The 24,846-nt window shown below is 37.4% G+C and overlaps 1 protein-coding gene across 1 annotated transcript in view; it reads right to left on the bottom strand.

Moving 5' to 3' along the window:
* Nucleotides 1-20,623, bottom strand: part of LOC107674402 (glutamate receptor ionotropic, NMDA 3B-like) — a 44,692-nt gene extending 24,069 nt beyond the window's left edge. Inside the window, exon 1 of the mRNA XM_016468365.1 lies at nt 20,046-20,623. Coding sequence (XP_016323851.1) covers nt 20,046-20,498 — 453 coding nt within the window. The 5' untranslated portion in view covers nt 20,499-20,623. The remainder of the gene's footprint in view (nt 1-20,045) is intronic.
* Nucleotides 20,624-24,846: the final 4,223 nt, after the last annotated feature.

Genomic DNA, 24,846 nt, shown 5'->3' with positions numbered 1-24,846 from the left:
AAGTTGAGCCACTGATGTCACATGGACTGTTTTACCGATGTCCTTACTACGTTTCTGGACCTGGGAACATTACAGTTGCGTTGCTGTCTATGCAGGGTCTGAGAGCTCTCACATTTCATCAAAAATATCTTAATTTGTGTTTGTGTATAAACGAAGGTCTTACGGGTTTGGAACGACATGAGGGTGAGTAATTAATGACATAATTTTCATTTTTGGGTGAACTATCCCTTTAAGGCAGGTTTGCAAAACTCCTGGGGTACTTCTCAATATCCCTCCTTGTTTCCTCATTCCTCCGTCCTCCATCCTATGACCCGGAAACCGATCGAGCTCAGCCATCTTGAAGGACATCTCAATTCTCTAATTGCACCGTGAGGAGGCGAGAATCGAGGAGTGAGGAGGCTTCCAGAGGAGCTATGAGCGAGGATACACAGGTGTATCCTTTGCGGAAGTGTTTTTTATGGGAAAACCTAACGCACGTATAAATTATTCTCCCCCTTCACATCTGTTGTAATAATTTACATTTATATTTTTACCTTTGCAGTTCAAATAAACCATACATGTCATATATTTCAAACAGGGCATCTTGCTTTATTAATATTTATTATGAATGTCTTAAATAACAAACTTTAACAACATAAAGGAAGATCCCTTTAGCGCAGCTGATGACGCTTTGAAGTTACACTAAAGCGAGCGAAGATATATAATTTCACTTGATTCAATTCCTCCAACCTCGCATCTTTTCCTTGCATCCTTCACTCGCATCCTGAAGGGGTGGAGCTACGACTTTAACTTCAACCCTATAAACACACCTGATGCAGCTAATCAGGCTTATTTGAAAACTACATGTGTGTGTTGGAGCAGGATTGATCTAAACTCTGCAGGGCTGTGGCCATCCAGGAAATTAGTTTTGCACCCCTTATTTAGACGCTTCCTATTCAATGGTTTGAAAACATTTGAAATTTAAGAAATTAAACAGCCATAAATATTTTAAATAGTAATTTAATTGTAATAAAGTTACACTGTAAAATATTTGTATAATATTTTTAATACTCATATTTTATTTTAAAGAGAAATCTAACAATAGTAATATTTTTCCTTTTGTTTCATATATTAATTTAGCAGTAACAATAATAATAATAATAATCAATAAACAACAACAACAACAATATTATTATTATTATTGTCATATTGATACAAATTTTTGGCCAAATAATACAGCCCTACAAACAAGCCTAGAGCATTTTGAATTGCAAATACAATTTTTATAAGTAAGAAAAAAACACAAGTGCACCAAACCTGTAGACACACACACACACACACTGCAATCACAATTGCATAAAAGAAATAAAATCGCAATTAGATAATGTAACCCTAGTTAGGTCTTCACACTGACTCATCAAAACAAAAAACAAACCTCACGATAAAATACAGATATCTTCTGGATGCAAATGCATATTGTATTCCCTAATGACTATACGTTTGAATAAGTAAGAGGGAAGTCTTGGGAGAGTGTTAGATCTCCCGTGACTTCCATCTCCCAAAGCTGCCTTATAGGCAAATAGAGGAATATATTACTTACTCTGAACTTATGATGACCTCATACTCAAGAACACTGAACACAACTCTTGTTTTGATGCAATCTTGGAAACATTTGAATCACTTGAATAAAAACCAGACACTAAAACAGTGAGGAAGAGCCGTCAGCTATCATCTGAAAATGCTCCTGGCCATCTTTACACAGACACTCTGCTGTTTTTGATGTGGACTGACAGGGAGGCGTGCATGAATGTGCTGTGAGAGTGAAAAATCGGATGCTTGGGTGTTCTGAGGGGGAGAGTGACTGTTTGAACCTAGTGGGGTGCTGCCTGCGAGTGAGCAGCACGGGGCTGCGGCGCTGAAGAGGAGTCCCCACGCAAAGTTAAAACCTGTGTGACTAGAATAACATTACCGCCAGCGGCTCTGACACGCGTCCCTGTGACTTTCACTGCTACTTAAAGCACATGAATTAGCGCACACACTGACGACTCCATGCGGTGATGCCAAACCGGATAAATTTAAAGGAAAAAGATTAAAACACGCCAATCATTTGGTCTCGAAGTTCTGCTTTGCTGAAACAAAAGAATAAGGCTTCAAAAAATAGAAATGGACCAAGGGGGTCCCAGGATTGTGCTGTGTACATATGGGAGCTAAGATAAGAAGAGAGGACGGGGGCAGGCTTATCTTTTATTTACCAGTAAATCCAGGTGATGCCAGGTGAATAGCAAACAAACAAACAAGCAAACAAACAAACACCTTCTATGTGAAGGCAAACTTTCAGCCTTGAGGCCTCTCATTGCTCAATCGATCTGAAAACAGCTGCTCCTCCAAACAATACCTGCACCCAGTAGGTCTTTACCCTTCTCATGTCTAAATGGATCCACAAGCTGACAGCATCTGAGCAGCATGAGCAGTTTGATCTGTTCTCTCCGTCTTGGAAGTTTAGCGGGAAATGTCTATTTCCATTTCCACTTTTCCCACACCTTGCAAGCAATTTTCACAATCTGTCTTAACACCAGGGGGAATTAAATGGGTGCTGTTTTTTTTACCTGACATCTCATAAATGGTCCAAATGCTGAGTAACATTTCATTAATATCTAACACAGCAACATACAGGTTTTGCAGACTAATACAAACAGTAGTTTCACCATCAAATTATTGTGCAGGTGTGGAAGACGGACCTGCTGAATCTATCTGTCACTCTCACACAGCGATGGAACCTGATCCATAAACAACCCATAACTGAGCAGAGAAATTGGAAATTACTGCCTATCTTCCTGAAACAGACGGCTAAACTCTAGTAAAACCCAATGATTTCTGCTCTGATAGTTGATGAGTTTGTGAGGTACCTAACTTTGAATTTATGGTCTGTTTTATACCTTCTGCATTTCATTTTCATTTTATGAAATCTACTATTTCATCAGAATTAAAGGCTGATTTCGAATGGCTATTAATGGTAAAAGATGTTTTAAAGAACCAGTTGGTCTATGACAACTAGCAGCAGGGTCTAACGGGGCCATGCTAACCAGCCAAATCTCTAGCCCTTGGGTCTTGCTTTCAGAAACAGCCTGAGGGAGCGTAACAGAATGAAACAGAACTCAGGTGTCAAGACGGGTTTCTAAAAGCAAAACTATTTTTAACTTGACATGCCACATCAAAAACACAACATTCGTGGTGCAAAACATGAAGCAACAGCCTAAAATTTCTATCTGCATATACACAGACTAACATTTAACAAACAGCAGAGACTGCACAGCCCATGGTAAATGGTGCTGAAAATGTCAGATATTCAACAAATAATTAGGCTAAATATCTATAACCTTTAATTCCACAAAAATGCCACAGTCAACACAAAAACGGTGACCTTGGGAGTCTGTTAAATAATGGAACATTGGTCAAATAAGGCGATCTGAAGCCCGATAGTAATTGTCTTGACATTTATTGGTGGACGTGTTAACAGAAGCAGTGTTTTGATGCAGTGCTTTAATAAAGATTAATTTAAAGACTAATTTCCTGAGGCAAGACGTCTGCAATGCTAAAACCATGCTAAAATCTTCTCTGAGAAGAAGCCAAATAAAATAAAATCTAAACCTTGTCAAACTTAATAATTCAGTAATTGGTTTATGGGCGACTAGTCAACCATCCTGACTCATCCCTACTCTGTAATCAACTTTTGGTAGTTCTTCATCTTCTTAGTTCCACAATGTTGTGCCAAAGTGCTTTAATGTCGTAAAGAAAACTGCTTATCTAGATATAAAATTCTGCCTCACAATGTTTTGAGGAAAGAAATATGATGGCAAAGAGAAATGTGAGGGAAAGATACATCAATACTGCTTCTCCTCTATTAAGAGTGACAGTAACTTAATTAAGAAAGACCACTGTGGGAACTGGTAAAGATTTGACAACATGAATGATTTTGAAACACTTACACAGGCTTGCAAAAAACAAATGTTTAATTACGAATGAAAATGAGGCTCTCTTTAGGCCTCTGACTGACATCTGAAGAGGATCATGTGGGGATAAAGAAGTGATTTATGCAATATATCATTATACATATAAATTGTTTTGGGTATTATGACCTGAGGAGTGATTTATGCTTATGTATCTACACTATTTATGCAAATTAGTCTATAAAAAAAGGATTTAGCATAATTAAAAAGGGTGAGCAGCTTATATATGTGATGTCAAGAGTAGATATCATGCTTCATAAATTGTTCATGTGGCTTGAAAGCGATGCTTTCAGTCTGCCATACTGAGTGGCGTCCCCTCTGTGTTTAGTTAGCCACATCATTAGGCATAAGCGTGTCTTAGCAAATGTGTGACATCCCAAGTCTCAAACTGCACCCGAGGCTCACTTCAGCATCAGATAAGCAGAGAGATGGCAGCTCTTCATAATCGCTGCATTATCATCAAAGTGCTTCATGTCTTGTTTTACATTTCTGATCTGCTATGATAATTAAAAACATGAAAGAAAATAGAAACTTTTGATGCACAGTGTCCACTACTAAAACAAATTTTTAACCCATCAAAATATGATGTAATATCCAAGCCATCACAGATGATGACGGTGGACCCTTACCGATTATGTATGACTGTCTTCTTTATATATTCATAAAAAAAAGTAGACAAAAAGTACCCTGATGACCTACTACTAAAGTCCACATCTGACGGGCACTTTACAGTCCCATAAGGCGACAGGAGAGGATTTGTGAATAGCAGTGAGGCGACACAACTGATGCTGTAGGTCACATAACAATGACAACAAGATGAATGTACTACATTTGGATCACATTCATACTACATACATTTATCCAGAACATAATTTTTTATCGTTCACAAAGGAAGTACTTATTCAAAAGTGCCTACTTTGAAGGAATGCAATTATAGATGAAGACTTTGTGTTTTTTATTTATGACAGCGTAAATTCAACATGGCTGATGAAAGTGGTGAAGCACAAAGCATCACTACAATGTCTCCCTTCATTGGGCATTTATTTGAGAATATCCATTAAGCTCTACTATGAACATTTCTTATATTATATATTATAATAGGATAATTAAATAATATTATGCATAATTATAAAACTGATTGTATTTTGTTTTTATATTTTGTAAAACTGCTATAAGAAGAGCCCAAAAATATTATGAATTATTACACTTTTATGGTAAAGAAAGATTAATTATTATTTATTGATTTAGCTTTGTGCTGTAATAATTTTGCATTATAAGGTTAATCAATTGCTTTATGGATTTGGTATGAGTAGGGATAATCAATTGCACTGAGATCAGAATGCTACAAAATGCTATGTGTCAAAAGCTGTGACTAAAACGGCACTTTAATTTTCTTATCTGAACTGTGCATATGTGTTACAGGAATCAAAACTTTATATGGTGTAATGATGAAAAGGAAACCAAAGCCAAGAAACCCAAAGCTCAGCTCTTTTAGCAGCTGCCAGTGTGAGCATTTTGCCCCAAACTGTGATTGTTTTCCTCTCCAAGGGCAGAAAGTGTTTCCTTTTTTTTTTTTTTTACTGCTGCTGCTGGTTACATTTTTTGTGTATATCACTACATCACTGTCCTGTGTGCACCACTGCGCCCAGTTTGCATCTGAAGTATAATGGCATTTCCCTGTTATTAAATGTTAGCTGCCTTGACTATGACCTGTTATTAGTCTTGATAACATTTCCAAATCTTGTTTGCTCCACAGTGACCCTAATATGACACTGCAAAAATGTCCCATTCCGTGAGTGAAAGGAAAGCCCATAAATTTATAACTCCATAGGATAGAAAACAGCACTGTAATGAGGCTTTGAAATCAACATATATTTTTTTACACTTTATAATAGGAGCGATCACTCACATTAGGCCTGGTGAATAGTGCAATGTGCACTCCCACTGGGCGATAAAGTAATATTTGAAAATGAAAGCCATTTGGGGAAATGTGAGTTTATGAATGAGGTGATTTACCAAATGATCCTGTCCAAATTCACCAGAACAGAATCTTAAACATCCAGCAGCGCATGCCAGAGGAATGGGTCCTCTGTGAAGGTGCGAAAGCTGTCAAAGAGCACAACATTAAGTTTAACCAATTCTTTGGACATTAGTTTGACGTATTACTCGAGAAATTAGATTACTATCATAAAGCTTCATCATCTATTACTTTTTCTTTAAATGGAAAGTGCTACAAAGGCTGGCAAAATATGCGTGGCTGCCTGCTTGGGAATTAGATATACTATTTCAGATTTTCCAACAGTGAACTTTAAAATGTCTTTAGAATAAACTTTTGCAGCGGCTTTTCGTGCAAAGAAAGTTACAGTTCATTGCAAAGACAGTCCTTGAGGAGCTGTGATTTAGAGCTGTGCTTAAGGCCGTAATGTTGACAAAGCAGGATTGCGCTCTCAGTATCTCTCAAAGGTCTGGGTCATCCTCACAAGGTTTGGTTACAGGCTCTAAAGTTGTATTTAAAGAAGGATGTTATTCTGCCTCCATGCACCAAACACTAAAGAAAATATAAAAAAATAACCGACTCATCTGCCCTACACCCATCTTCCATTGCTTGGACAAACAGGTAGCCCCGCCCCAACCTCTTGTCATTGGCTGAATCAGAAACTGGCATGTTGGACTGCACTACAATTTTTACACTTTTTTGAACTACTTATTGTTGTGTCTGCAAATTTAATTGGGATAGAAAATATTTTATCCCCTTTACCAACATTTTTAAATACACATTTTACAATTTTAGGACACTGTGACGGGAAAAAAGTACTTACAAAATATATTTGACATTTTTAGTTCTTATCTTAATTATGTAATGACACTAAAAGTTAAAATTCAATATAACAGAACACTGATAAAAAGGAATTTAGTATCATAATTAGATACCTTTGGGAAAGTTATCTAAATAATTATCTAAAGACAAAATAAAAGTATAATGAAAATCTAATTATATGTTCCTGCTGCTCATCCAAAAAGTGCCTACTTAATTGACTTTTGTTAAGTCAGCCTGATAAGAAAAGGTTAACGTTAACTTTTCTGTTTAATTGTAACAAGTTTGAATACTATTAGTGTTCTGATGGCCAGACGAGATCTTTTCAGCAGATATAAAACAGACACAGATTAGCTGCCTTCCCACTGGCTTCTGACACCTCTACCAAAATAAGTTCCTCAGTTACAGTAAATCTACACATAAAGTATGCGTGGGAGCAATTTTTTCAAACCAACATGCTCTGAATCCTGAATTTTCACACTCTCTGGAACAGTGTTCAAAAATCCTTTTACTGTGGTGCATATAAATGTACAGAGCCATGTTAAACTTTCAGATTGCTAAGAAGTTAATTAGCATTACTTCCATGAGTCGTGCGCTGCATTTTGCTCAATTAGCAAGGAAAGCACTAGGCAGCGAGAGCTGCCATCCACAGTCAGCCTGAAGTGCACTGAAATCCTCTCTCTGTACAGCCTGGCATATGCAGCCCACTCGGCCCAGCCTCATCTAGACGCTTCGTATGCAAAGCTGCTCTGAGAATGTTGACTGATAGCATTTGAAATGTGCAAAGGACATCACAAGTAAAGAGTAATCTTTTCAGGCTTTATGCAAAAATATCTTCACTGAAACATGTTATCTGATTAAAAGCCAGGCCGGCAGTAGGCCTGCTCCACGGTGGGCTTCAGAAAAGATCCTAGTATATGATGCATGACGCGTAATGTGTCCCAGGATTAATGACATGAATAATTATCCATTAATAATTGATAAAATTTTAATTAACTTGAGGATAAATTTATGATTTAAGTAACCCTTTTAAGCCTGACCCATGAACGTTGCTACATGTCAGTTGATGGTAATAAACTATGATATAATAAACTATTATATAAAAGATATAAACTGACTTTATTATTGCTAATGGTTGAAAAGCCAATTATGATGATGGCCTGTGATAAAATGAGAGGAATTAACAAACTATTGTTCCTTCTATGAGTGTCTTTCAATTTAAAACCACAGCTTTACAACAGCTGCTTTTAAGCTCATGTTCCAATTCCTCAGTTTTGGAAAGAGCCGTAGCACCTCTCTGTGTCATCACTGAATTTCCCTAATCCAAAGACTATTGGTCTGTGCTTTGCAGATAATGATGATTTCATGCTTGGATCAGTCATCCCTTTTCAAGTTCTGGTTGACATTTACATGGTTTCTGCTCAGAAAGAATAACATTTTGCAATCGATGTCTGAGCACGACAGGCCTGAATCCTCCCGGGAGGTCGGGATGCCAAAAAACAGAGTCTGTTGGTGGGTGGAAATTTATCAGGCTGAGGCGAAATGAAGGCCTCTGTTTGATGGCTTTGGGAAGAGTATAAAACTCTGGAACAGGACATATGAATGTAAAGATAATCTAAAATTCAGCAAAAAAGATAGTGGTTTTCTAGGATATAGGCGATTTGAAGGATGTATTGCTCTGAGGCTGAAGGCAATGAATTCCAGAGAAGGTGTATCATTTGGGACTAAAGGCAGATAGCGGTAGAGCTATAGTTATCTTTGTAAGTCTTCTGGACTGAAGTATGTTCATTCCATGAGACTCTCTTTAAGTTCAATGGGCTTTGCAACCTTTTTATGCCAAGAACCCACAGATATGATTATTTGTTTCCAAATTAAAAAAAATAAATTAAATAAATTTAAAAGCAACTACTTATTCAAATCAGGGCTGTTGATTTAATGTGTTAATTTGGTGTAATTAATTATGGGAAAAATAACGTTTTAAAGTTATTAAATGTTTTTAATGCCAGATGTGTTCGTCATCTAGTTTTACATTGAATGCCATTGCTGACGAACATGATGCAGGACGATGACTGACTGTCCTATTGGAATACATTTATATGCACCTAAAATTCAAGATATAAGGGCCCATATGGGTTTTTTGTCTTATATTTATATAATATGTTATAGTTTAGCAATATCACTTGAGCAAGAATGCTGTTTTTTTTTTTACAGATATCTGCACAATTGCAAATGTGATACTGATTTTATACAACGGTTTCATAAACAAGGAGTTAATATTGTTACATCTTAGATGCAATATTGTCTGTGTTATCTGTTTTTGCACAATTTCGCCAACTAAAATAGTTTCAAACAGAGCCACAGCAGAACTGTTGTGCCCTTTTTCGAGCAACACACAGTAGCATTTTGTTACTGAACGAATCTGCAGTTTTGAACAAATTGAGTGAGCCATCAATTTAATTGAGAGTAACATTGCTTAATTTCTGAATGAATCAGCCATTTAAATTAATCTGTTTAATGAATGCCTGAACAACTCACTCATTAAGACAGTGACTTTCCGCCACCTACTGGCAATTTTAGTTTCCAGTTGAGAGTATAATTTCCTTTAAAAAAAATAATTTAATATTTCAATATTAAATTTTTTAAAACCCATTAATGCCCATTTAAATCCCATTAATCTCATAACTGTCACGAATCCGGTCTATGAACTTCCGTTCACTGACCACCAGAGGTCACCCGCTCACTACATGGACTCTCACACTACACAGACTGTTACACTATACCCTGGACTACATTTCCCATCATCCACTGCACTGATTGCACACAGCTGTAACCAATCACACGCTCACCTGAAAGCTATTACACACACTATATAACACCCACTCAGATCCTGCTCAAGTCGCCGAGTATTGTTCTGTGTTTATCACTCTCCTAGTGATAGCTGCTTTACGGAGCCATTCCGCGTTTTCTGAGTGAAAGTCTAGTTTATTCCTGTTTATTCCCGTTTATTGCCTTAGCCATTCGTGTCTGTATGATCTCTGCCTGCCCTGAAGTATATCCCCTGTCTTAGATCGTCTCGCCCTGTTTGGATACTGTTTACCCCTCGCCTGGACCATCGCCTGTGTTTCGGATTACTCTTCAGTCTTGCCCTCTATATACCTGTCTGCCATTGTCCGACTCTTGCCTGTGTTGACCATGTCTTTAAATAAAGCCTTGCAGATGGATCCGCACGTCTCTCGTCTTGTCAGCTCCGTTACAGAAACATTATTTATGCAATTTTAATTTCAGTGTAAATGCATTCATGCCTCCTCTGAACAGTCTATGTAAATATACCTAAATGCAACTTCAGATGCAGCTTCTGAAAACAATGTCATGGCTTTTTTGTTATGTCTATTCAACATTTTTCTCATTTAACACAATAATAACTTTATCTTTTGTGAGGCAATTACTCAGCTCAACACACGTACTTAATTAGGTAAAATAATAATAATAATTGTTCGACAGTCCTGATTAAAATATATATTTTAATGTATAATGTATATAAAATATAATATCTATAACACTCTTGCAGACCCCTCTTAAAAGCCTCTTTGAAAACCGCAAACCAATACAAAACCATTATCTATATGCAATGTCTTATCTAATTTTCCAAATGGTGGTTTGTTTTTCTACAAGAGTAAAACCCAGAAAAACAAACCAACAAATAACAAAAGGACAAACCCAAGAAAGAATAAAAATAAAAATATTATATGTAAGTTACTTTTCCTGGAACATTTTTCTAGCATAAGGAATGTTTTAATCTACAATCCATTCAAAGTAGTTGGTGGTTTGATGGATTTCCAGTGGAATAAAATATGCTGGCTTGCTAATAAAGAGTTAAAGGCTGTTATATTTGTTTGCCATTAAACTTAAATCTATTTCTAACTGTAAAGGGGTATTTTAAAGGCAATAGTTTTACCTGTCAAGGCTTTGCATTATCCTCATGCAGGGCATCTAAACCCTCATTAAATCATGATGAGTGAGTGATTCATTATTAATGATGGCCGATGTTCCAGTGTTTCATAATGCCTGTGGTTTTAAAGGTGAAGCTGTAAATAAACGCGGGCAGTTGACGTCTGCTCCCTTTAGTCCTCTGTGTCATCTATATGGGGGAAAATAATGTTATTGGAGATGTCAAGGCAGCGCAGGTCATGTTTTCAGATTCCCTTGAAATGGTAAACGGTAAACAAAAAAAAAAAGATAAAAGTTATCAAGAATTCTGATAGCCAAGCAATGTGCATTTAGGGGGCTGGACAACCTTGCAAGACGGTTCAGGGAGGCACAAAAAGTAATTCAGCACAATGTCTGCAATCATCAGCAACACAGAGCCAACAGTAAGTGAGTCTGACAGAGCTGAATAAACACTTCCACATGGCTGTCTCTGCGTATCCCCAGTTAACACTGAGAGTATCTATGAAGACAAGCTCCATATTGCACTGTAACTGCAAAAACATTAAAAGCTTGAGGTTGACCCAGCTTCAGGCACATTACAAGACTGGGAAAACATTTTAGTTATCTGAATGAGGGTGGATATTAATGAATCTGAAGGTGAAAATTCTACTGCTGCTTCAAAGCAAAACTGTGTTAATTTCTCCTTTCTCAACTGGCATTAAAAACAATGAAAGCTTTGACGAGTGATATAAATCCTACAACTGCTCATAAAATAAATAGAACTAAAAGTGCTGTTGGTGTTGGAAGGAATATTCCGGGTGCAATACAAGTTAAACTCAATCACTAGCACTTGTACTATAATGTTGATTAACAATTAATTGCCTTAAAAATAACTTTATCCTAAAAAATGCTAAATTCTGGGTTACAGGGAGGAATTTACGAAGGAAGTGAATGGGGCAAATCCATAAATAAATTTCACATTTTAATCTGGACCCTTTTCACAGACTGTGATGACATGTTTCCACAGTTATTAACATCGTAAATCTAGAAAAGATGTTTATATTTTCATTAAAAAAAAAATGTATGTACATCTACAGTATAACATTTTACTTTGTGTTATATTACCTTGGCATTAAATTACAGAAAACTATTAACGCTGTGTTTCTAAAAAGGGACAGCAAATTTGACATCTTTCTCACGTTCGATCAACGTAATCAGTCTCTCTATTTGTTTCTTTTTTGTAAGGTTATAGTAAACATGGATTTTTTCTTTTGCTATTGCAGCAAATGGGAAAGCAAAAATTATTTTTGTTGTATAGTTTCCATTCACCTACAATGACAATTGAGAACCCCAGAAATGTGAAAAGGATCCATTAGCCACACGATTTAAACAATATGTGTGTTAACATCATTTTGGTCTGAGAAAAATGACTTGCTAACCTTTCCTTTTTTCCTTCCAGATTTGTTTACTGGTTTTAGGTTAAGTGTTAACAGCATAGATAAACATTACTAACCATTTCTGTGTAAAATTATATCCAGTTTACTTTGTTGCCATGACAATGTAACACCTATAGCCCTAAAATGACCATGCAAATAAAAAAAAACTACTTTACAGCTCAAATAATACTCAAGTTTTAACAGAAAAATAAGTGTAAAATATGTAAATATGCAAATAATGTAAAGTTATTTTATAAAAGGATTGTAAGGCTTGTAAAGCCTTAAAAAAGAGAACCAACCTTCTTTTTTGTTTTGTTTTTTAACGAGTAAGTTGAAATTATTTTTTTGTGGTAGACATCATGCCACAAATGCTGTCAATTGAACTTAACTTGTTCAATACCCTTAACCCTCTACCGCATGGTGTAGCCATATGGCAACATACTATGCTGTTGCCGTATGGCAACATATCATAAAGTACCTTAAAATAATATTTTTTTCCAAATTTTTTTTTACAGCACTTCAAGTTAAGCCATTCTTAGAAAAGAAAAAGATTCAAATATTTTTTTCTATAGGTCTATCATAATGCGTGCGGTATTCCTTTAAGTGCAGGAGTGTATTTTATGAATTGATGCAAGTTAAATAAGGCCAGATCTCTCCCACAGAAAGTGAAATCCCTCACGTACAGCTTAACTGAGGCAGAGGCATCTTTGTGCGGATGGACGGCAGTCTTTGCTCTGATCAGAAGTGCATGCATGTGTGTGCCTCATCAGGGCCGTTTCTAGCCATTTTGACATCCTAGGCAAAATCCCTATTAGCACCACCCCCATCCCACTCCCAAACAAGAAAATATAAGATTGCATACAAAATAACATAAAACTGATTATGTAAACACTCAAATCTTAAATAACAACCTTGACACATTTCCAAATTATATTTGCATATAGGTTATTATAATTACTTTTCAGATATCAGTTTTTTTTCACATTCAAATTGGTTGTCATAGTAACAACACTAATTTGTGGAGATTCAGCGCATTGTGATTTGCACAAATTTGAACGCATTATTTGCAAATTGACTGTTAGGATAAACATTTTGCACAATTTATTATCTGTAATACCATTATAGCCACTGGATGCCTTTATAGCTCTATGTAACAATCCCTAGTTTCTAAGAAATTGTCATCACACATAAATTAATTTTATTCCATTTGGATTTGGATACATGTTTAGATATTATCAGTGGCTACTTTTTGTCTTTATCTGTTTTTTGTTCAATTGTTTTGTCAGTTATTGCATTCTTTCATTCAAATATAAAACCCGTTGTTACCTCATACTAGATATAAAAGCCTGATCAGTGGCATAAAAGTAATCAGAATGCAGCTACTTGTTCCTTTGTTACTCATTGATGCGTGAACTACACCTTTAAATAACGCGACACTCTGCCCTCTATGTGTATGACGCTGCTCCCATTAAGCGCTGTTGGAAGTGAATTAATTGATTCAGCATTTCGACACTTCCGTAAGGATCATAGACTGTAAGGATGCGTTAAATTCAACAAAGCGGTTTAATAAAGGATGTATTGATCTTGTGAATTAGCGAATTTTACTACACCAATATTTTTAAATTGGCTGTTAAAGTTTGTTGGGAATATTAAACAACACGCTGATCCTTTAACAATGCATTGGCACAAAACCGCACACATTTTGGACCGATTTCACAACATGATTTCTCGACTGCCACAAATACTGCATAAACAAAATACTTATTTTGTGCACTTTTTATTGTACCAATATTTTAAATTGGCCTTTGAACTTGGCTTTATTGCATGGCAAAAAAAGCCTTACCTTGCCAAAGCACTGACAGATCCCATTGATCTAATGATGTTGAGCGCTCCAAATGCAAACTTTGCATGCAACAATCAGGCAGCAATTGACATCACTCTGATCCAGTGGCATACAGGCATCGTCAGAATGACAGTACTGTAACCCGATGATGTTAGGGGATCCAGTGGGGGCGGCAATCATATTTCAGGGTGGCCGTGCCACTCATCACAACCCTGCTAAAATGAAGCACCAGTACATGCGCTCATTGGCTCCCCCTCCTGCTGGTGGTGCCCTAGGCGACCGCCTAGCTTGCCTATGCCTAGAAACGGTACTGTGACTCATACATGATGGGAACGGTTGTCACATCTTTTGCTTGTTATCCAGCCCAAGTCTTTTTTTCCCTATCCCTTCAAAAAAGGGGAAGATAATTGAAACATACTCATGAGAGAGTTGGGTGAAAGAGATAAGACAAAACTAATGGAAATAAAATGAAGAGGGAGAAGAGATGGAAAATGACTTACAGAGAGACTTTGACATACAGAAGGGAACTTTGCATCAAAAGTACCCATAGTGCTAAACTGTAATACCCGCTTATGCAAATCTCTCCCCCATTCAGAATAGATGCCGTTTGCAGGTTCCCATGCCAAAACGAACAGACGCTGCTGTTTCTCTCTCTGTGTGTTTTCTCCATCATCAAAGCAATCAGAGAGGCTATAAGATTGCAGATTGAGATACAGATATTGATTTAAAATATCAGTTAGATGATCTAACTGATAAAAAGATCAACAGACTGTTCATTGTTTTGCTATGAGCAGTGAAGTACGCTATGATTAGCACAATGAAAACAGCAACAAATATTCATTCCATAACAAAACAAGAATTAGCCACTCTGGAGAGGCATCGTTGGCATGAGTGCAGCCTGGTCAGCGCTGTGCTCACCATAAAGCTGCCAACAGCCAAAATAAAGACAATGAATCATTCCTGTCATGAGATCTGAACGCCAGTGAGATTCGTTCAGCGAGGTGCTGTATTCAGAAGCAAAGTGAAAACTCAATCACCTTATATTGAGAGATCAGGCACCATTTCAAAGCTCACCTCCGGCAGAAAGAGGGTTGAATTTTCAAAGACACACATTTTAGAGCAGAAATAAGGTATAAGGTCAGGGAAGAGTCATAAGTACCTCAGGGCGCAGTCATACCACTTATTGGAAAAAGAGTTTTAGATTCAATTAAACTCTCATATTCTTGCAACTGCATCAGAATAGAGAAAAACTTGTTTTTTACGAAACATACACCAACACAGAGAGTCCAAAAAACATCCCTCAGCTTACCTGCTCAATTCGTTTTGATGGGTCAGAGTATTCTCGGCTTACAGTATATGGGCATTAACCCAAATCCAGATAGTATTAAACCACATACGCGGATGTGTATTAAATCATATGAATGTGCTGGGGTGCTGTAATGCTAAGTGCCTGGCAACACTGAGCCATCTCGGCCCCGTAAGCGCAGCTCGCAGCATTCTTCCTCACCTGGCTGATGCACCACGCTCTTCCCGCATCCTTACTGTCACAGACCTCAGCGGCCCATCTGTGCTTATCTCAACCCTACACATGTGGGAGATTACAGACCATCTCCTCCAGGTATTTCACACTTTATTTACACCCTCGGCCTCCATAATGGAGCGATCCAGACTACAGACAATCACAGCAGCAATGCTCCAATGATCAGCATTGTTCCAGCTGGGAATAGGTGGTGACTTGCATGCATGTGTGCATGGCATTGTATCAACAGAAGGAGAGTAGACCACCTCTATGACTAATAAGTGCTTGCTCGCCAGGTGCTTTTAGAAATATTTATTTTGTGCAGTGCACAGAAATGGGTAATGTTGTATGGTTTACTTCAGCTATGCATTTTACACGCTACACTGCATATGTAAATAACAGTCAATAAGGTTTTGTTCATTTTCCTTAAAATTCAATTTCAACACAATATGATGGCACTTCGTTTTACAATGTGAGTTGTGATAATGTATCTACTGTTGCATATATTTCTTTGACATTTACACAGACCACGTTTTAGTATTCTACTGCAATGCTTTTCCATTGTTCCTATGTAAAGTTAAAAAAAGTTCAATAAAAATAAAACCTGTCTGCATATCACTTTTTAAATGCAAAAACACATTCTGAGACTTTTCACTAATTGTATCACTTCACTTGTCTGTGTTTGAGCATTCCAGACAGGCTGTGTAAGTGGTGAAGATTTTTTCAGCGACTCTTACTGCAGGTTACATTGATATGCCAGTAGGTGGCAACAAGTGACTGCCTTTATGAGTGATTCAGTGAATCATTCATTCAACCACTTCATTCAAAATGCTAGTTCTTAGCAAAACAAGTACCGTATTGGCCCGAATATAAGACGACCCTGATTATAAGACGACCCCCCTTTTTCCAGATGTACCTTTTGGAAAAAGGCTTTTTAAAAACCAAATCTTGTTTTTTCTCAGTAAAACACATTTTGTCTTCAATTATTTTCATATTGCATATTTTTCCTATTTTAATTTTTGTTTTGAAAGTCGGCTCGACGCAGCGTCTCATTCCCTCGGGGAACCATGGTTACATACGTAACCTAGAGACGTTCTCCATGTTTAGTCGAGTAATGATGCTTGAGATTATATTCCTTTAGAACGGCGACTTTTTCTTTGCATATCAGACAGGTAGCGTTTCCATTAAACTTCACAAAAAATACTGCAACGTCCATCTTTCTTGAAACTGTCTGTGCCCAAGAAAAAAACATCGTCTTATATTCGGGTCAATACGGTAAATCTTTTTAGTCATTGAATCATTCGCTTAACCGACTCAAAAAACTGATTCATTCAGGACTGGCTATGTCAGAAATCACATACTCTCTGAGAAGGTAATTCTTATTGAAAACGAAATTAATTTGCGACTGTTAAAAAAAACATGTTCTATATAGCATGAATGTAATCTGGATCTACTACATTCGTCATGTGACCTACCAGCGTCAGTTGCGCCACTTCACTGTCATTCACAAATCTCCTACCATGGCCTTATGGGATAGCAAAGTATCCATTAGATACACACTTTAGAATCATGGCAGAAAAAGTAAGGCATTTGTGTATTTTTTTTGCCTACTGTTTTATGAATACAGTGAATTTGGACATAGGCTACTACTCTGTTCACACACTGTTTTTCACCTCCTATATACTAGGGAGGTATGCAAATTTGGATGCTGTCACTGTCTTTATGAGTGAGTCATTGAATTGTTCAGTCAAGAAATTCGTTTACAACACTGATTCATTCAGTAGTAGAGCTGCTTTACATCTGAAACGGAATTCACTTTATAACTGATTAATTTTACAACATTAACATTGATATTTTCCTGTTTATTAATATTAACCCCTTTGAAACAATCTGTATTGTATAAAGCACTATATGCACACTATACTGTATGTTGCTCAGAGGCGCACAACGGTAGATTCTGCTGTTGTTTCGTTTGAAACTATTTTCATTATCAGAGTGAACTACACAAAGTAACTGGCAATATTGTGTTTGAAATATAAGTTATTCAACATTAGCTTATTTTTTATTGAAAGTGTTGTACAAAATCAATATTGCGCTGTCTGAATATATGAATATTCATCTGATGACTTACTGGTTCTCGGCCCTGGTTTACAGATTCAGAATGTACACTGTAAAGAAACCACTGCTCTGTGGTTTCAATTTTCCAAAGGTTACTCTTTTCCATGATTACGGCAAGACTGCAATGGCAAAAGGTCACGCTATAACATAATGAGGGGGCATCTACAAGATAACGGTAGCTTTTCACAAATTAATGTCTTCATTTAGGTGTACATGAGATCATTCTCAGTCCACTCTGAATGTTATGAACTGGAGTTTAACTGAAAATAAACATTTGGACAGTCTCTACAGCCCTCTTGAATTAAGGATTCATTAAGCTTAATAACCTTCCAGTGGTTGTCCACTGGTGAGCTAACAATGGGGCATAATTGAGAAAGGCCTTTGGATTAGATTGTGATTTAATTCAAAGGGACAAAATGAGTTTTGCATGTGCTAATCTTCCTTTTGTGCTTGGGAATATTTGCTACAGAAGGGAGACAAGTTAATGAGCATTCAAGCGTAGATGAGCAGAAGAATTTTCCTGAACGAAACAGGCCTGGCATATTTGGTCAGCAAACAAAATGATTTAAGGCACACTAAGAATATGGTAATCTACCCTGTGTTTAATTGGCTCTGGGGCAAATATAGTCACGGAAATGAAAAAAATATTTCATGGGAATCACTCAAATTGCAAATTCAGGCTAGTGCTCCACAAAAGACACCAGTGGATGGCTATTTCATCTGTATAGAGAGCCGAAAGGAGACGTTATTCACCAAGGATAGAGAATATTGCTTTTGAAAAGCATTCAGACAGCATAATAACCTGGGGTTGCGTCCTATAATATACGAACATCCTTGTCCCCATGCTGCCCAGGGAAATTTATAGTATTAAATATATCTTTTAATTTGTTAAAGTAATTTGGAAAGTCAACGACTCCACTGTGATGGCATGAGCCAAGCCTTGCTCTGTCAGGAAAAAGATGGGCACTAATGATTTCACACTTCCTGAGGGTTGTCAAAATGAAGCAATCACAAACATTTTGCTAATAATTTTCATTAATCAGAAATGGCCTTGGTTATGTTTTCGCCCTGGCAAAGAATAACACTATTTATGAAGCAGATTTTTCAAGCAGCCAGGCCATAAATGTACAGGACACGACAACCTTTTGACTGACATGTTGTAAGATGTAGGATAAATCACGCTGTTATGAATGAGCATCTTAAAAGATGAGTCTCTCTCCTGACCCACTGCTCAAGGCTCTTTATGCAAAATCAGGGGCGCCTTTGTTCCTTTGTGCTGGCAGAGTTTGACGGGAGGAAAATCTTTTGAGGTTTCCCTGCCAGGAGAAACCGCTGCAACTGGCTGCACTGCTGGAGACAGAAACAACTGGTGCGACTGGCATCCGCTCTGTTTGCTGCTTAGAATACTAACGAGAGTCAGCATGCCTCAACCCTGAGCCCTAAACAGTGTCAGGATTGTTCCACTGGAATACATCAGGACCTCTGTGTCCGGCCCCTGGACAAAAACACCTGAAATACTTGCCACAGCCCTAAGTCTGTCTATACTGTATGTTCCACTCAACATATAAAATCTGCTTGGGAACAGATGGAACCATTTGAAAACTATCAGCTTTCTGACAACCAGCCTCCTGAGGTAACAGCAGAAATTGTAAAACTGTGTAGAATCTGGCTAATAATTTCATGTCTGGCTTATAATTTTATAAATGACAGAACTGGTCTCATCTGGTGTCTATCAGTAGGTTCTCTTGCATCTTCAATTACTTTCCACAAACACTGCACAAAATGAGACAATATAGACCTAAATTTGCCACAGCTATCAGAGTGACTAACACATACATACTGTTTTATGTTTTAGAGTTGTTGAGTGTTGACCTTTGTTTTATGCATTTTTCTATATTTTTTCCAATTCTGTTAACTGTTTATGTTCAGCATGTTTAAAATGGAAATAGGCATGGGAGTTGGCTTTGGAAGAAGGCATAATTTGAAACAATCGATTTGTTTAAATTTGAATACATTTGAATGCACAAAACTAGTCCATGTTTTAAATTGTTGGTGGCTACATCACTCGATTTACATGACATTAATTTACAGTTTAGGCAGACATTGTAGATTTCTAATATGTTTAAGACTAATTTGAGGACATTATATTAAAGTTTGACACACATAGTGGGGGAAAAACCCTGAAACAAAACACGTCCCGGTTGTCGAGCGCATTTTTATGTTGATTATGCCTCAATAACAAGAGCGACAGTTGTAGCGGAGAGTATAAACGATGTAACAAATAATAAAAACAGCCAGTATAAGGAAAATGTACATCGAGACCGGAACAGTTTGGCCATATCTTCCTTAAAATGTAAAGAGCGCTTTGGATAAAAGTAAAGAAAATGAGTTTGCTTCTCACCTGTGTCTTAAGAGGTTCGCCCTGTTCAATGATGCTGATGAAAGGTATTTCCAAAAACGAGGACATGAACTCCACTTGTATGAGCTCCTCGTGGTTCTGAGGGAACGCAAGCACAGCCGAGACTCCCTGAACAACGATATCCTGACACACACACCTGAACATGGACTCCGGGTCTCCATTGAGCGGCTCTCGGGACAATACTTCCAAGCTCAGATTGTACGGCAAGAAGTTGTTCCCACTTTGCCGGAGGTGGACCAGGGCGCGGTTGAGGGCGCCCTGTATCCTGGACTGCTGGCGGGTCGGCAGGAGCGCACCCAAGCGCACTGTGTGCCCAATGCGTGCCAGGATGTGACAGGGCTGGGGATGCGGATGACAAGGGTAAACAAACATCTGGAGAGCGACCTGGAGCCCGACGTAAAGGTATGCCAAGAATCTGGAGAGCACTAAATTCATCCTGCTCCTTTCGCAACTGGATTGAGGTTTCGTCACAAGATGGCATCGCTCTATTCTTGTCCAGTTGTTCTTGTCCTTAACGGTTTTACGCGCACACGGATGCAGCCTCAGTTATAATGCAAGTAGTGCAACCATTCCGTCTACTCCAAGTGTTGAAGGCGAGGAGGTGCTGTGCGCGCCGTTGAGGGAGGAGAGGAGGTGCTGTGCCGCTTGAGATCTTCTCAGCATCACCGAGCTCGGAGGGAGGACAGTTGTGGCCATGCCAGGTTTGCTAGAAGATCAGATTATGAAGAATTAAGCTTTCCCAAAGGTCACTTACGAAACATTATTAAATGTTCTCAAAACCTCACTTTAATTAAATAGTAATGGGGCACTCAGTAATTGTTGTTTATTAAAAAGTTTTAAACATAAAAATGAACAGCATTTTAGGAAGAAATATCATTAAAATGAGATTGCAACTCCAGGGCGCTTTTCCAGAAAAATATTTTCTTGTAGGCTACGTGAAGCGGGTCTCACCCTCTCGGCCGCTGCCATGTTGACATCACATGACCAGTTGTGTTATGCAGTTGAACAAGTTTCTGCTATAATAATAATAATAATAATAATAATAATAATAATAATAATAATAGTTTTACTTTATATTCCACTTTGTCCATGCTTTTCACAATAAATAAAGTACAATGGTCACAGCTACAGCAAAGTGCCATCTGTATATCAGCACGAACTACCAACAGCATTTAAAAATATTAAGATTAAATCCAAGAAAGTCCAATATATTTATATTAAAACAACAGATTCTTGTTACTAAAGTACTTTCCTGCATCCAGATGTCAGTATAGTCCAAATCCACTTCTATCAGGACAAATAAGAGCCAGCTAAATGCAAAGGTATTGTAAAGCAAAAGCTCCCAGAGTGCAGCTTTAAGTCGAGATAAGCGAAAAATCCTCTACGCTACAGTGTACAGGAATATATATATATATATATATTTTTTTTTTTTACAGTTAATGATTTCAGTGAAGTCTTAAAAAGAGATGAAGAGGTGTCTGAGGCAGTAAATGCCTTCTGAATTCAGACGGTTTGGCATAGTTCAAGGACAATACCCTATTCATAAGTTATTTAATTAAATAATAATTCCATAGAAACACAGATGCTCTGTTCAGTAGAATTCATTTACAGTGGCCTTTGTTTGCTATAGAACAGTAATCCAAATATATTAACTTGTCACTCTGTTTGAGCGCAAGACTGAAACACGGTTTAATAGATTTTTTTGTTCATCAAAAACAAGAGTGACTGTACAATCCTTTGATTTAACCAGACCATTAGTTTATTTTAATTAATTGTACATTTTACCATCCCAAGACCCCCCTTACAGAGCATTTAAATTTGGTACTATAGGCACCGTATGCATTTTTTCACCACTGTGTGGTTAATATGTTGCAATAAACTCATTAAAATATACTTTTCCCCTTTAGCAATTAAACAGAAAATGTATATCTGCCATAAACTTCTCATTACACAATGCTTCCATAACAGGGTTGGAGTCTAAAGAAAATGATGCACATATTCAGCTGAGGAAGGAATAAACGTGCACTTTTCACTCAGAAATATACCTAGAAATATGATGTGTCCGAAGAAAACAGTTATGTTCAATAGCATTGTCAGATTATAACTACTGATCTGATCATACAGAATTTTAGTGCATTTTCCTTTCATGCAACTAGTTCATTTCCTGTCTGACAAGAAACATATTAGTACCGCAATGCATGAAACTGTTTTTAAGCAATTACTTGTGCATTTTGGAAAGCTTCGCACCCTCAAATCCATTTGCTGGTAATAATAGCTTGGATGTCAAAGACTAATTGAGGATTAGAGACCACTGACTGAGTAAAAAGCATATGAACCATTTCAAAATTTGGGCTGCATGTCGTTTATGCAGCAGTACTTTTGACAGTTTATACTGTATGTGCTATACAGACATCTCATAAAAATGACAGTTTACTCTATACAGCCCATACTGCAGTATGCAGTCTATTTCAGAAACAAATCTATCATTTCATCTATTTTCCTGTTCTTAACCACACCTCAGTCATTTTGCCTGAAAAACATCACCAAAAACCATTTGCATTTCCGCTTAATGGTCGTGTACTATGAAGTCTGTCTGATGTCTGACACTAACATGTAACCAGTGATGCTTGCTTGATTGTTTTTTCAGCTCCACCGCATACAAACCCACATTTCAGAATATTTCAGAGAAGCAGGTGATTTAAAGGGTAAATCAAAATTTCACAAGACACCTACGCAACTGTCCTGTCCTGACACATGGATCTCTCCACATGGTTTTCAGCATTGTCTTTTACTCACCTTCAAGCTGACTCAAGCGGTGAGAATAAATATTCATATATGTCCTTCTGATTTTCTTCCAGATGGCTCGTATCACTGGACCCTCCCAGTGGTCAATTGTAGTCAACTTGATTTAATATATAAATTAATGGATTACACTTTAATCAGAAAACCAATTAAAACAAAAGTTTATCTTGGAGGGATTACACCCACCTTATTTAACACAAGTGAGCACCCGTATAGATAATCCTCCTCAGTCTCTCTCTATGACTTCACTTGTTATGTGACATACGCATACATTAGACATTCCTGCGTTTATGCTGTTTGAGATGCAACAGTTGAGTTAATGAATTCCGAAATTGAATTTGGAGAGGTACCTCAGAAAAAGCCTCTGAGCAGAAGCTCTGAAATTACAGCATGGATGAATGTAGCATCAGTGCTGTTTCTGTCTTAACCGCATGTCACAGCACTCCATAATCTGCCATAATGCTCTATAGAAGGACTCGTACAGGAGAGCGATGCTTTTAAATATCATCGTGCGACATCTACATTCTCAGCACATCCTACATAACTAATTTCAGCACAATCTTTTGTGTCCACCAAACAGTTCAGCAGCATGCTGGATGCCGTGAACCATCAGGAAGCGCTGCGTGAGAGGAAAGGAGCTAATTCTGGATAATTCTATTAAAATCTGAAGTGCTATATACTCGTATATTATAAAAGAATTTGCTGGAGGCAAAGCCGTTGATTTTCCTTACTGTGCTAAAAAGATGATGTTCTTGCTTGGCACAGTTTTTCTATTCAAACCAATGACTTTCTGAAAACGGCAACATCGTAAACCTTCTCCCTCCCCTGACTTGTGTTTGAGATGAAGAGTAATTTGGACTTCAAATTAGAGTCAGGATGCATAAATAATGAGCGCGGGCCAGTTCACAGTGGGAGGGTATCTATATGAAACCTCATTTCATTTGGTCAAACACTCCATAACCCCTCTCTGTTTTATCAGACTGAGCAAACATGGTTCTGATAAAAACTAATGAGTTCCATGTGGTTAATTAACATCATATTATTAAGGTGTAAAGTACTGTGACTGCACATTTGCTAGTCCCTAAAAAGTTGAAAGAGTTTGTGAAAACTCAACATACCATTAAGTAGTGCACTTTTTGAAAATATCGAATATAATATGAACAGAGAAGCACTGCAGATCTAAATTAGTTTTAAATGTAAAATGTCTCATCCCCGGCTTTACGTTTTTATTCCGAAACACAAGTTGTGTTCTGTGCGTTAAAGTTTAATGAGGGCCAAGGTTCTGTATTTCAAGAAATGTTTCCCTATATGCACTATGTAAATACATACATCTCACCCTGCCGCTGGGTAGGCTAGTATTGCTGAGCTGGATTTATTTTTACCATGGTTCAGACATACTTATCAGATCCACAGAGATGAACCCTCACTGCTTGTGTATATTTATGTATGTGTGTGTAGGCTATGTGCATGTCACAGTTTATAGCCACCATCATTTGAAATAACCTGCTTGCTTCCCCTCTTTTTTTCACTGAAAGGGTGCAGGGAGCTGTAGGAAAGGCTATATTGATTTACTTACATGTACCACAAGGACAGCAGAAAACCTGGTTGAGCCTACTGTATCAATAAGTGAATTATCACAGGGCTACTATTTAGTCATGTGTACAGGTGCTGTGTAGGTTCTGTGTAGTCCACAGAACTACCAAATGTTGCTATAAGTTTGATTGCATCATATAATAATTGCTGTTAATAGTGTTCATCGTCTGTTTGATTACATCTTTAATTGGTTTTTCCGTACATTTCTGCCATATGTACATTAACTGACAGTCACCACTGATAAGCTACCACTAAATATTGTAGAAACGTAATTTGCTGTAAAGTTGCTTTGCAACGATTTGTATCGTGAAAAGCGCTATACAAATAAACTTGAATTGAAAACTTGAATTGAATAGTTTGGTTTGGATTATTGCTGTTTGCGTTGTAA

The sequence above is a fragment of the Sinocyclocheilus anshuiensis genome, unplaced genomic scaffold, assembly GCF_001515605.1.
Source record: "Sinocyclocheilus anshuiensis isolate Anshui unplaced genomic scaffold, SAMN03320099.WGS_v1.1 scaffold962, whole genome shotgun sequence".
NCBI classification, from domain to species: domain Eukaryota; kingdom Metazoa; phylum Chordata; class Actinopteri; order Cypriniformes; family Cyprinidae; genus Sinocyclocheilus; species Sinocyclocheilus anshuiensis.
The sequence above is the reverse complement of the archived record's forward strand: the minus strand, read 5'-3'. Positions and strand labels throughout refer to the sequence as shown.